The sequence below is a fragment of the Grampus griseus genome (genome assembly GCF_964374135.1).
Source record: "Grampus griseus genome assembly, chromosome: 17".
NCBI classification, from domain to species: Eukaryota; Metazoa; Chordata; class Mammalia; order Artiodactyla; family Delphinidae; genus Grampus; species Grampus griseus.
The window spans coordinates 48,910,246-48,925,442 of record NC_139011.1 but is presented as its reverse complement, the minus strand read 5'-3'; the positions used below and the strand labels follow the sequence as shown (position 1 = coordinate 48,925,442).

The 15,197-nt window shown below is 37.6% G+C and overlaps 1 protein-coding gene across 1 annotated transcript in view; it reads right to left on the bottom strand.

Annotated features, from left to right (window-relative positions):
- Positions 1-3,321: 3,321 nt before the first annotated feature.
- LOC309835253 (uncharacterized protein) overlaps positions 3,322-15,197 on the bottom strand; it is a gene marked incomplete at its 5' end in the record, with an annotated part of 90,916 nt that continues 79,040 nt past the window's right edge. The window contains 2 exons of the mRNA XM_082674666.1: positions 3,322-3,570; positions 11,398-11,541. Coding sequence (XP_082530792.1) covers positions 3,519-3,570; positions 11,398-11,541 — 196 coding nt within the window. The 3' untranslated portion in view covers positions 3,322-3,518. The remainder of the gene's footprint in view (positions 3,571-11,397; positions 11,542-15,197) is intronic.

The window sequence follows — 15,197 nt, the reverse complement described above, 5'->3', positions numbered from 1 at the left end:
GTTCCAATAAAGCTTCATTTATAAAAGCTGGTAGAGGCCTAGACTTGGCCCACCAGCCATAATTTACTGACCCCTGCTCTATTGTTTGAAGCCATGGAAAGCCTGCCTAAATTCAAGGGAAAATGCCCACATCTGGATGCGAAGAATGGCAATGAATCTGAGACCCTGTATTAAAACCACGACATATGGGATATTTATAAGAGGATCTGTCTGCATACCTTGTTTGTCCCATGTATGCTGGATATGAGGTATTGGGACATCTTACATCTCCGTAAGCCTGGGTCAGGGTCAAAGTTGGAACTCAATGACCTTGATTTCTGGAATAATCGGTAACTCTAATTAGGATTTGCTTACACTCCTTACCCCAATAAATATACCACAAAAGATAGATTTCAAGTAAACAATTGCTTTATGGCAGAGTTTTATTAAGTCTCCATTGACTGAATTATTCCATTTTGGTTGGAAAGCATGAGCTTTTTTCTTTCCTAAAGAGATCTGCAACTTTTCAGATGTGGCATTTCATTCTACGGAGAGGATGATGTAGGTTTTTATAAACGGAAAAAGCAGGGCAGGCTGAGCTCACTCAGATCGTACTAGTGCTTAAAGGACTAACCGAAACTGGAACACAGGCTTCCAGGTTTTCCTGTCCTGTGCTCTTTCCGGTAGGTGCCATTGTCTGCTGGGTCTGGCAGTAATAATTTCTGACCTTTACCTCTCTACGCTCTTGTGAAGGGGTTTGAGGCTTTGTTAGCTTTCTTATGAGTTTGTACTAAATTGTGTCCATAAAGTGGGCTGAATTCCTCAGGGAAGGATGAGAGCTCTTACTGTGTTATTACTGCAAATGTTGTGTTGGTTACCTGTTTTTCTTTTCTTTTGTCCAGTTGTATCCTGAACTTAAAAGTTATATTATCCGAAATGAAAGATGTGCATCTGGTAGAAAAGACTAATTTAAGGGATGAAAATTCCTGATGATTGCTTCAGTCAACCCTTAATACACACCGAGCTTCATTAGTAAATAGACAACTCTCAGGCCATTCCCTTGGAAGAGGTCGCATAATCAGCCTTTGTGTTGATTTCGCATTCTGTTCCGTAGAGACAGAACAAATTAGAATAATTAGCTGGTACAGGACAGCACAAAGAACTTTCTTCTGTGTTTGTGATGCATCCTGTAATAAGGGTTGAAAATGAGACTGGAGGTAAGAACGTGAAACTCAGAAGAGCAAAGGAGAGAGGACAGTGTTTCTTTGAAAATATTCTTTCAGTGTTGGCCCAGAAGAAATATGAAGCTGAGGAAATTTTTTTTTTAATGATGATTTTTGTGTTGATGATGTGAGTGTGGAATTAGTAAGAATCAGGAAGCAAGCATCCTTTTCCACCAAGGACTTGGGAGCAAATGAAACCATAAATACTCCCCGCTCTTGGAAACCCTTTTGGAGCAGTAATCAGAGAAGGGTAAAGGCAAAGCCTCAGGGCAGAGGTGTTCAGAGCAAAGGGATAGGAGGAAAACAAAAGGAGAGTGGATATGTTTAGAGCTGTCATTTTGAAATTTACCTGCTTCTGATTCAGTGCTGCTTTGCTGCTCTGTTGGTCCAGTGGAAATCCTCAAAGCAGGAGCAGCCGTATTTTAAAATAATAAGGGTAGAGCAAGTGACTTTAATCCAGGTCTCTTTAGCTCAAAAGCACAGAGGAGAGTGTGAGGAAAGAGTGAGGCCACAAGGAATTGTTCACTGGGTACCTTTTCCCCAAACCTCACTAACTGTGAGAAACTGACCACTGGATTATGTGCCTTGAAGGAAAGCAAATATGTTCAAAGCAAAGAATGTGGAGCTTGTTTAGAAAGCAAGCTCTATCCTTTGGTCACATGCTGATGATAATAGCATTGGCTGAGACCTGACCATTTACAATGAAGGCACTTCTGTAGGTAACAAGTTCCAGGAGGGCCCGAACTGAGTATGTCTGTTTCAGCATTTAGCATGGTCTAGCATCTGAGAGGCCGGTAGATTATTGGCATATAGTAGACTTAAAAATGAATATTTGTGGATTGTCTGAATGAGTGGATGTGTGTGATTCACATCCTATTTGCAGGTCCTATGCCCTACAGTGGATTTTCAGTGTCAGGTTGTGAAAGTATTTATGACGGGGATTGGCATTGTTCCCTATCTAATGGATAAAGATTACACATGAAAGGACTTTACACTGACATCCCAACAGCCTCATAGGAATTACTTAATAAAAAAATAAAATTGGATTCTGTATAATTTCTGATTTGTAAGCTGGCCAGAACACTGGTATTTCAGCCAGTCCTCTGGTAGTTCCGATGACGTCCCCATGATCACCCAGGCATAATCAGAATGGCTTTAGGATTTGGGAGCCAAAATGTTCCTCAGTATTTACGGCATTGCTAGTCCATTTAAGAAAATGGACTATTGAAAAAATAGCTTCAGACACAATATGGCATTATATGATTTAGCATGAAATCTGAGAAATATACATGTTATCTGAAGCCTGCAATGGTAACGTTCCCTCTGCTATTGAAATTATTGTCTTTAAATGAAGATTCTACATCAGTAATGCTATATATATATATATTTTTATGATATTCAGGTTAATTTCCTATTCTATCTAAGGAAGTAATTGGTTGGTTGGTATGAGAGATGGTGTGGCTTCCAAAGGTGAAAAGTATTATTTTGTTGTAATTTCCGGCTACCTAAGGATGGGAGAGGCCGAGGACACTGCAGTCAGTATATTATGTGGAGCAGGTTATATTGTGGTTTATTTATGAACTTTTACATGTTTATTTTCTATGCAAGTTTGTGTGCTCTTTTTTGAGTTTTGGTAGATAAGTGTTTTGTAACTTTGGAATACTTGGAGTTTATATATATATATATATATATATATATATTTTTTTTTTTTAATGTAGTAGTTAAAGCCGTGGAGAGTGTACTAGTCTACCTAGGTTCAAATTCTGGCTTTACCCTATGACTTCCCTGTGGCTTCCTCTGCTCACCTATTAAAAAGAATAATAAGACTGCTGTGGTGAGTTATATACTAAGTGCTATTTAAGCATTTGCTATAATGATCATGTATACTCGAAGGCAAGGAACTTGCCCCTTGATCGTCTCTGTATTCCTAGTGCTTAAGAATTCCTAGTGCTTTCCTAGTGCATTGTCTTAGGATAGAGATAGCTCAGTATAGTTCTTCTCACTATAAAGTACTGTTACGTTGAAAGTCTTTGTTTGTGTACTAATAATCTATGACATATCTGCTGAGGACAAGGAAAGGAATAGTTTTAAAACTGCAATGGATAACAAAAGATTGTATGATGTAATGCCTTTATTATGTAATTATAAAACTAACAAATGATCATGGTAGAAAATTTGAAAAACTCCTAGACAAAAGAGAGATCAACAACATTTGGAGTAACTTTCAGAGTGTAGAGCTGTCCATGAATATTAGTGCTTTCATATTTTCCAGGACTTTCAGTAGACTCTGCTTCTTAAGAGTCTATTCATGATATTTTACTTTAATGATATTTTCATCATGGGGACACACACACACACACAAAGAAATCTGTTAAAAAAAACAGAAAGACATGTAAATCACTGATGTTTCAGATAGCCACATGAAATAAAGTGAGAAAGGTCAACAAGCTGAAAGAATGTGGAGTAGCATCTCCTTAATTGCTTACATAACTCTGATAATTACCTCTTTGTGGATAAAGTAATTAATGGGGAATCTAATTCAAGAAAAAGATATGAACTGCAAGCCTTCTCGAAGCCAAGTCTTTCTTTCCAGAAAAGGTTACTTTCCTCAGCCGTGCTTCCTTATTACCTGACAGGGAAAGTGTATTGTATGGCAAAGGATCTTCCTGAAGGAGGGTGCTTCCCACACTGATTGTCATAAGTGACTTCGGGATTACTGTTGCTGTATTACCAAAATCTTAAACTAGGATATTTTTGACAAATTTGGTCCTTAGTTAATTTTTAGAGCTACAAACTGTCAGATGGCTCTGAAATAACAATTGTCTGGCTATTCTTCAGGGTGATCACAATATGGAAATGACCTTGAGGTATCACTAAAAAGCAGGAAGGTGTGAGTCTTCCTTTGGTGCCAGAGTGAAATGTGAGTTGGAGTTGGAGTTGGAAAAGAGGCCCACAACCAAGTGATAGAGAAGGAAATGTGAGGTCATCAGTGAAAAACCAGGTTGAAGTTAAGGTGAAGAGGCATGAGGAAATGGTCAACTGTTCCAGTATTACAAAGATCATCAAGAAGCATATCCATGAATGTGGTTTGTATTGCAATCTGCTGAAAAAGGGACAAATATCCTGGCCTGGCCTTCATGGAGATTATATTTTATTGATTCTGATAATAGATTATTGTTGAAAAGGGCCTCCTATAAATTATAACCATGCAAAGGCAGCAAGATAATTTTTTCTTTATGTATGTGTTTCTAATTCCTACTCACTTCTATCTTAGGGGAAGAGAAAATCACAAAAAGCAAAAATGTCAATTCTCAGCTATTCATTTTCAAAATAATTTTTTTTCCAAATTCCAATGGAGGCAATAGGTTAACTGTTAAGATTTGTAAGCCTCAAAAAGCTAGATTTTTACAAAGTGTCACCAAATTTTATTCTATAAATAATAGCTTTGCAAAGAATATATGGTGATGCAAAGTTGGAAAAAGCTGGTTTTTCTTCCGTGAATGGCTTCACTGTGTTGGGAGAAGAGGCACAGAAGAAATCCAAGTAATTAAACATGGGGTGAGTTTTCCTGATAGGGGACTCTAGTGCTTTAAAATAGACTAGATAATCCTAGGGATAATCTGAGGGTAGAACAGACCAATGTCTCATTTCCAATCTGGTACCCTGGAAGAAAACAGTGTATTTTCTTTAAGGTCTTGAGAGGTTTTTCTTCTGCTTTGTTTTGGTTTTGGTTCATTTTGTAATCAACCTTATTAAGGTATCATTTACATACAATAAAATGCAGACATTTTTAGTCAACAGTTCGGTGACTTTTAATTAATGTATACATTTGTATAACTACCACCCCCATAAAGATAGATAACAATTCTAAAACCCTAGAAAGTTTCCTCCCAGGCTTTTGCAAAAGTATCCCCATCTCCCACCCCAAGGCAACCACGGATCTGTTTTTTATCTTTAGAGATGACTTTTGCCCAGTTTACAATTTCATGTAAGTTGAATAATACAGTAGGTGCCCTTCTGATCTGGCTTCACTTGCTCAGCATATGGTCTTTGACATTCATTCATGTTGGGATGTTTTAAACCAGGACTTTAGCCTGGGTGGCTGATGTTGTCTGAAGGCACCTATAGGTACATCTGAGTCTCTGGCATTGTCACTGTCTGTTCTTGGCTCAGTATTTTCAACTTTATAAGAAGCACAAGGTTGAAGTAATGAAGATCACTGTCAGTATAATGGAGGTGAAGTGGGTTCTGTTATATAATATTCTCAGCATAAACTGATCTGCTTGGAATCATTGTGTTGATAATGGACAAGGATACTCTTCCTCCAAAAACCTTGATACTATAAAACTTCTAAAGGACGCTGTCCTAGGACTCTTAATTTTCATGTTTTGGGAAACATTTCTGGAGAATTCAAATGCTCGCAACCTGAAAGAAGCAATTATTCACCTGAAAGCTGACTCTGCTAAAGTTGAGTTGTCCGACCTTTACATGCTGATAGAACCCAAATAGCCTTGCAAAACAATGCTCTCTTGTTGGATATAAGCATATAGATTGGTTAAGATGGACGTGTATATGCAGTAAAGTGAAAAAACAGAGAATCTTTGAGTTTCCCTTGCTGGGTTTTTTTATTTTTTCATTTAAGTTTCTATAGCATATGCTAATAATTCAGGGAAACCTCAGGTTAGTTTTAGGTCCACTCTACATAAATGTTGAAGTACTCCATACCCACCTTTTTTCTACCTTCCTTCTTTTCTTCCATCTTTCCTTTCTAACTTCTTATAATCCATTATACTTAATCCTGCATTTGCTGAGGTGGCAATTAGTGTAGGAAAATACTGTGAAATTTTGCTGTTCAGAATGCATGTTGACCAAATTCTATATTGAGAAAAGGTCTGAATTTACCCAGAGTAACCCTTTCTCAGCGTCTTTGAATAAAGGGCATAGAAACTGGGCTATATATAATATCCTGACAGGTATGTAGAACTCATAGCAATTGCCCTCAAAGAGCTTACCTAGCGTAGATGCATATGAATGCATTTAATGATTGCTTTATTGGCAGCAGTGCCAACCTACACAGTCTGTTTTGTTTTATATCATTCTCATTACCTGCTGTTTACCACTGTATACATTGCTAATGGTGTGGTTTCTATGCCTTGTGAATTTCTCGGCCAAATAATATGTAATTTATTGCACACTTTAGTGTAGAAGATGGAGACTCCATAACTTTTCGTGTGCTCTTTGCCCCTTTAGAATGTATTACACTGAGATCAGGCAAAGTAATAAATTTATTTCAAATGTGCGGGATAGCTAAACATCAATTAGGACTGATGGGCAATATTTCTTCTTCCAGCAACATAACAGTTTTTAAAGACTAAGCCATTGAACGTGGAGTTACTGAACGTGGGACTTAGTTCACTGGGATCCTTCTTAGAAAACTAAAGGAAAACTTGGATTGGATTTGTGTGGCTTATTCAAGTAGTAACTAATCAGCTACATCTTGGTGAACTTAATTTGTCACAATGGTTTGGTATTTTATTAACTCCATTCCCCTTCTTCCCCGACTCTCACGAGAACGGATCATGAGTATCTTAAAACATACTAAGTCGTCTTCCATCCCTGTTAATCTAACTACAAAAGCACACTTTCCTTATCCAATGTAACTTACTGTCTTTTAGAGTGGCTGGGGTTTTAATTCTCTACAAAATTAAAACCAGCAAAGAGAAACATTTTCAAGGAGCCAGCACATTGTAGCGCTTTAGAAAGAAGACTTTAGAATTAAGGGCAACTATATCATTTTATAGCTAAAGCACCTGAGGCCTAAAGTAGGAAGGTAACCATCAAGGTCAGGGAGGGTGTGGAAGATCAGGTTTCAAGCTGAGGAAGAGTCTACAGGGACTCAATCTGAGCAGGTCGGAAACTGAAAGGAGGCCACGAATGTTCTGGGAAGGCTGGCATCTGGCCTCAAGTGTGGGATTCAGACAGGGAGCGGACCCGGGGGGAACTGAGCTTCTGCAGTAGGCAGAGAAGTCCACCTCCTCTCCGGAAAGTGCCACTGACATCAGGGAGTTGAGGGGAAAGAGCAATGAATTCCAGTCCACCTGAGAAAGCAGGCCAGTCTGATTAACTCTGAATTTAGGCTTATTTCAGATACTTCTTGAGAAAGAACTTGGACAAGAGCAAGTCCCACGCAGCCTCTTTTAAATCCATGCCCAGTATTTTCTGGTGGAGCTGCTTAAACCCTCCTAGTGACTCCAGCATTTTAATTTCACTCTATATTTAATTCCGACAGTTCTATGATTGATTATTTAATGGGCAAATAAGTAGGGTCACAAAAGAGTGTGAATGTATTTTACAGGATGAGGATGGGCGGAGTGGAGCAGTCTGGAATAGGACACCAATAAAAAGGGATCTTGGTAAAGAAGAACGTCTATTAGAAATGGAAAGGAATTCGCAAGAAAATTAGTGCCTGACACCACGCCCTTCTCTCTGCATGTTTAGAAGCTAGTTTCTAATTTTATTTTCGTAGGAGCTGTCCCTGTGATGAATTCTCTTTCACCTCCACACCATTTATCACATGGACATATTGTGAAGTTTGTGTGAGAGAAAGCAAGTATTAGAATGTGTCTTGCAAGGAGCTATAAACACTTCCTGGAACAATCTAGGGTAGAAGGAAAAGGAGAGGAAGGTGGAAACAAAGGAGGAAGACAGCTAATGATGCTGGAGTCTCTCGCTGGGATTTGTGGTATCTCTTCTTTAAACTAAGTACAGAAAGTCAGAACTTGACTGATTGTTTCCTGATCACGGTTTGTTTTCAGTTTTGCTTTTTTCTTGCTCTCTCATCAGTTATTCCAGCCATTGCTATGTCATTTTCAGTTTCAGTAAGCCTGCCTGTGTTGTTTCCATTTGCATTATTCATGCAAACGTTGATTGAACTGATGACCCCGAGTTATAAAGGAAACATTAGATACACCAGTAGATACATTTCTTAATTTTAGAAAAAAATTACCGAGTGAAGGTTAAAATAACTCCTCTTAAATTTGTCATTTTAAAAAAACTTCTCCTAACATACCTCATTGCCTAACAATGCCAGATAAATGAAGAATTCCTATGTATTCATGAATGCAGGGTAGTCTGTATATTTTTTGGCAGGTATGACCGTTACCGAGGGTAACGGCCTGGTTTGCCGGCCATGTCCTGTCTCCTAGATAGTTGTAGTTTCTGTTGTCTTTCAGTTGGTCCATTGGATATCAGAGGTGAATTTATAAAACTATACTTCCCTTTACACTCAGTTTTTTGTTTTGTTTTACTTGAAGAATAGTTGATTGACAATGTTGTGTTTCAGGTGTACAGCCAAGTGATTCCGATATATGTATTTGTTCTTCAGATCCTTTTCCATTATAGGTTATTACAAGGTATTGAATATAGTTGCCTGTGCTATACAGTAGGACCTCGTAGTCTATCTACTTTATATATAGTATACACTTACTTTGTATGATCCACGCTGGTCAGACCACATGATTATTTTCACTTCTGATATAATTTTTTCAGGTCCAACCTCATATCTTTGATAAGAAGATATTTTTTAGCATGTGTGTGCTCTAAATCCAACAGTAGTTAGCAGAGATATGGTTTTGCACTAGGTATTCTTCGCTTTTTTGTTCTCGGCCAACCAACTGAAAATTAGCATTTATTTTCTGGTTGGTTTGCTAGATGTTTATGACTATAATAAAAGTCTTACATTTTGTCTCATATCTTAAAACACAATCTGAATTAGCAATGGGTATTGTGCTATACATAGGGGCTGTGATATAAATATTGTATCTAATTTCAAAAACATACAGCCTAGAAGGAAACACAGACACATAAGCAACAATTATGGCAACTGCATTTGTTTACTAAGTGAAATAGTACTGAGATGGATAAAGTGCTAGCAAGCCTTGAACAGCCAAATCAGCTTCAAAAATAGATGCGCAGTTCTTTAAAAATCTTTTTAACATTTTTCCATCTACATGTAGAATATAACTTAGCATAAAAACGGTACGGGTTTTATTTTAAGTAATGTAGCATTTTGACATCCTCATAATGAAATTAAATCCAGAAGGAGGTTTCTCTCCATGATCTCTTGAAATGGTCCTTGATCATCCACAATATTTCCCATCAACACAAAGGTGGTACCAAGGGCAGGAAACTCCAGCATTATTAAAGTTTCATAAAGCAAAGTCAATTTTAAGAATATAATGTCCCCAAACTGATAAAGGTCTTGACAGATAATTTCAAGGGAAGCATAAATTATTTTCTGTTTGTCAGAGGGCAAAAATATTTAGGTTGAGTTAATGAATGGTAGAGTTTTTGAGTGGAGAGTGTCCTTAAAATATTATGTAGATCTGTACAGTCAACAGATGCTAGCCACATGGCATTATTTATATTTAAACAAATTTAAAAATAAGATTAAAAAATCAGTTCCTCAGTTGCATTTGCCGTATTTCAAAGATGTTTATTAGCTCCATGTAGCTATTGAATACTGCATTGCATGGTACAGATATAGAATATTTTCATTATCACCAAAAATTCTACTGAGCAATACTAAAATTATACCCAGATATTCACAGAGAAGGCAACCAAGTCTCAAAGAAATAATATAACTTCCCCAAGATCACACAGCTGTGTTTTTAAAGAAAAAGAAAACGACACAAAGGAAATAGTAACAGAGGCATTAACGAAACCCAGTAAGTTTCTGGAGCAGTCAAAGTAGGGTTTAAAAGTGCATACTTAGCTGTTAGCAGGGTTGAAGCTCTTGATGGTTGGTAAGATCTACCTGCCTGAATTTGGACATTAGCATTTTCTGCAATGAATTAAAAGCAAAAGATCCTTTCAGCGAATGGCTGCCAGCTCCATAGTTTTAGCCACTGCTGTGCTTCCAGGTTATGTTTATCACTTTCATGTACAGGGCACCACTGTGAAATGTGACGGTTTATCTGACCCCAGAGAAATCAAGAAATCTTGTGGGGGTTATGGCTATATTTGAAAAGGTTGATTTTTAAAGGCATCATGCAGACTGGCCCTGTTTTAAAAGGGATTCCTGCCATCAAATAATCAAAATGTAAACTCTCTTCTTACCTTGCAAGAGTCAAAGATAGTCCCTGCATCTTTATTATTTCGTTGAAATCCAAATATTATTTTTCCATTCTCTAACTTTTTTCCTCACAGTGTGATCAACTATTGCCAAGGACGGAAAGGTTACATTTATCAGTCAAAGTTTGCTAAAGGCCCCCTAGGTAACTGAACCCTCAGGAGAAACAATCGTCATGTATTCTTTTTCTGTTGTTTCAGTATCTTCGTAAAGAGTCATTTCAATATGTTTATTTCTGTAGCAGAGGTTCTGTGAAGTGCTTATCTTCCTCAGAGGTCCAGAAAGCCTGCGAGTCTGTGGGTAAAGATGGGTAAGGAGAGAGAGGGAAGGAGGCTAGATAGAGGCTCAGTGCTGAGACAAGGACAGTGTTCTAAAGCCTCCTGGGGGTGAGGCTGGGGTGCACAAACACCCACGACTAATCTAGACAGAAACTGAATCATCAAGGGGACGACCACTGTGAAGTCATGTGGTCACCTCTCCCTCTAGAAATAAATATTGCCCTCAGTACGTCTCCCCCCTGCCCCAGAAGAGCATTAGGAAGGTCTGGGGAGGGGGATTATTGGCAGAAATGGGAAAAGCAGGTTGAAGGGATTAGCCTGGAGCAGAGAGCCCAAGAAACCCAAGCCAGTAGATGGAAGGCAGACTTTTCATGGAAGTCTCCAAGCCCACGTCAAGTTCTGGGACCACCAAGTACAAGTCAAAGAGTGCTCATTTAACCCCTTTGGGCCCCCACGGGAGTGGAGGAAGGCTGGACAGAGAGGGAGAAGGGGCCATTGAAGGTACAGTATTTACTATGGGATTTAACTCCTCAAAGGCCTCCCAGTAGCTTCAGATCTGCTCAAGAATCCTTCATGTCCTGCTGGTTTGCAGTGAGTGGCTCACAGCTTCAAGGCCTCCTCTGCCAGATGGAGAACTATTTCAAACATCCTGCCTCTATTTTGTACTCTAGCAATGCAGACCGGAAACGTGACCCCATTTTCAGGTTCTAAAGAGAAATTCTAAGTACCTGAAAGACTGAGGAACATGGTGGCTTTTATTTAAGATGTGGAGATAGAGAGCACATACCTGGACTTGGGCCTGCAGCAGCACCAAATTGCACCAAGAGTTCCCTTTATTTTCTCTCGCATCTCTGTTCCTCCTTTTCTCTCTGCTGGATTAGCCATGGGGACTCCAAGTTCTTCATTGTGTGGTCCTGGTACCAAGATTCTCCTGGGAATTATAAAGCTATTCACCTTCTACATCGAGCACTTATTTTTTCCCCAGCAACATAAGTCATCCTTAAGAGGGGTCAGGGTGCTAGCTCTTAAATATATTTTAGTCATCCCTTTGTACATTAAATTCTCTTTCTTGGAGACTGCTCCTGAGATGGTGTTCACCGTGCTCTCAGCTGGCCTCCTGAAGTTCTGCCCTGCCTTCCCCAACAGGTACAGTTCAGGAGCTGCCTACCTCAGGGTGATAAGTTCTCTTCTAGTTGCTTTATTCCTTTCCCTTTTACATTTAGAGAGTATACTTGGAATACATAAACTTCTCTGTGACCACAGCTTTATTTGCAACCCACAGGTTTTGTTATGGCATGTTTTCATTATCATTCAATTAATAAAATTCTAATTCCCATTGCGACTTTATCTTTGACCTACATAATGATCAGAAGTATGTCTTTAATATCCAACTATTTGGTAAAATATTGGTTATATAGTTTTAAATTTCTTGCTTATTCGGAGTCTTGTTTTATAACCAGAATATAGTCAATTTTATAAATGTGCCACGTGCACCTAAAAATTTCTGCGTGATATATATATTCCATCATTGTTGGTACAGGGTTTTATATAAATTTAGGCCAAAGTTTTTAATGATGGTACTCAGATCTTCTATAATCTGCTGATTTATTGTTGTGGTTCTATGTTACTGATCTAGGTAATTCAGATTTTTCTATTTCTACTTAGATTTTTGGAATTTCCCTTCATATATTGCATTGAAGTTTAGATTTATAATATATTCCTTGTAAAGTAACAGTGGGTTTTATTATCCTGCATTATCGCCAGTGATACTTTTTGCTTTCAAATTTATGTTAACATTAAAAAATCTTCTTCAATTTTGCTTATTGTTGTTATGACATAATTGTTGAATCCTTTCATTTTCAATCTGACTCTTGTCTCTTGTAGGTGGCATAGAATTAGGTTTTTTGTTTCAATAATCCTTGTCCTTTGAGTATTTACTGTTAATGTATTTTCTTACAGATCATTTACTCCTTGTTTACTATTTGTCCCACCTTGTTATGTTCCTTTTGCTCTTCTTTCTTCCTTTGAGATTTCTTCAAATTCCATTTTCCCTTGTATTAGCTTGTTATTTTTACATAAGTAGCAGTTACACACGTACCATGACTTATTAGCTCTTTTACTGCTTCTCAGGCAATGCTGAGATCTTAAATTTCTTTTACTATATTTTCCTCTTCCATTTGTTTTAATGCATTCTAAGTTTTGATATATTTTATTATTACCCTTTTGTGTTGTTAGATTTTATTTAGGTTTATCCACTTATTTACCCTTTCTGTTATACATAATTCTTTATAAAGTCCTTATTTTCATCTGTGATAATCTTCCTTCTGCCTGCAGGTCTCCCTTTATAATTTAATTCAGTCAGTTCTGATGAGAAAATATTTTCTAAATTTTGTTTGTCTGCAAATTTCCTTATTGCATCTTTCCTTCCAAACAACAATTTCTCTGCCTCTAGAATTCCCAATGGGCAGCTCTTTTCTTTAGCACTTAAAAATGTTATTCCATTATTTTCTAGTATCCATTCAGTTTCGCTGAGAAGTAAACTGTAATCTTAATCCTATTGTTCCTTTGAAAGTAATCTCTCTCGTTTTCCTCGGGCTGCTTTTAAGATGTCATGCTTTTCTTTGCTATTCATGAATTGTACTGTGGTGATCTTAGGTGTGGTTTTCTTTGTATTTGTTCTTGTTGCATTTTTTTAGTGCTTATTGATTTATGGCTCCATATATTCCTTTTAGTTTTAGAGAACTCTCAGCTGTTAATATTTCTGAAATATTGTTTTCATCCCAATCTCTCTCTCCTTTTTTCCTTTGGACTCCAGTTTACACATATGATAAAAATGTTTACTGTGGCCCATATGTCTCAAATGTGCTTATGTGTACTTTTTATTCTTTTCGTTTCCCGTGCTTTAGTCTTAATATTGTTACTACTCTATCTTCCAGTTCACTTACCTCTCTTTACCTGTGTCCAATCCACTACCGAGTTTTAAATTTCGTATAATTTTTAATTCTATCAGTTCAACTTCAATCAGTTTCTAGTTTCTAGTTGTCGTTAAATTCTTCACCTTGTCATCTATTTTCTTGAACTTCATAATATTTACCGAAATATGTATGAACTTTAATGTTTAGGTCATCTATGATTCTGATTCTGTTTTGTTTTGTTTTTTATTCTAATTCTCCTTTTCTTGGTAGTCTTGGTGGTTCTTCAGTGAATACCAGACTTGGGATATGACAAGTTGTAGAGAATCTGAATGACATTACAGTTGCCCTTTGGACAACCTGGGTTTGAACTGCACAGATCCACTTATACATGGATTTTTTTTCAATAAGTAATACAGTACTACATGAGCTGTGGTTGGTTGAATCCTCAGATTCAGAAGCACAGATAAGAAGGGCCGACCATAAAGTTGTATGTGGATTTTTGACTGCACAGGGAGTCAGCGGCTCTAAATCCTACATTGTTCCAGGGTCAACTGTATTTTCTTGAGGAGAGAATTTCCTATTCTTAGGTAGGGGAAGATCACCTCAGTCACCTGGACCAACTTCATACTCATTTTCCTTCTTTATAAGGTTCAATGTAGATGTTGCATCAACCTTCCTGACACACAGACACACACACACACAGACATATGTAGAGACTTCCAGTGTCCTAATTCGTATCATTAGTTTTCCATTGGGCCACAAATCTTTCATAGGTTCTGAACCCCAATTTTGTCTCTTCAGCATTATGAGCCAACTAAGTCTTTGCTTTGACTTCAGTTAGCTTTTGTTTGACTTCTTAGCATCTTGTCTTGTCTACCTTTTATACATGGAAAATACTGCAAGGGAACACTGTTGCTGAATCCAGCTCTGTTCTCTGAATCTTTACTCTCTCTGTGATTTTGGTCCTTAAAATTCTAGCTGCCTTGTTATTTCTCAATTCCAACTCTGGTTTCCTTAGTCCTATGACATTGTCCTAAGATCTACTGGCTTTTCTGCCTCTTAGGAGCCACATTTGGTTTCTCAGACTTTTGCTCTTCATCAGTAGTTCCTAAATGACTGGGCTAGAATCGCATGTGCAGAATATTGTTCTCACTTCAGTGAGTTTCTTTCTCTATTTTACTTTTCTAGGTCATGGCTACCTCAGTAGCTTTCTAACGCTCACAGTCAAATGTTGCTTATGATTTATCTGGCCTTTCTAGTATGTTTTCCTAAGGTAAACTGATATAGTTGGAAACAGAAGTTTGTACCCACCATTTAAAAAATTCTGTTTTGTCTTTCTATGAATTCTTTTTGTCCCATCTTCTGTCACTTTTTCCTATCCAAAATTCCCATTCTCACAGATTATTTTAAGATTAAAAATTATTATTAAGCTAATACGTTAATTTTGAAAGGAATTAATTTTGCTTTGAACAAGAACACAGATTGGTGAATGGAACATGGAAGAATCCTTAAGACCTTTTTCATCTCTAAGAGTAGTATCCAACCATCGGTACCATCATAAGTTTGTCAACTATGGAAGAAAGCAGTCTTTATAAAATCAGCATTTTTTTTCTTATTTTTTTGGGTGTCACCAGGACTTGCCTTAGACCACAACTCCTGGCAACACCAAATA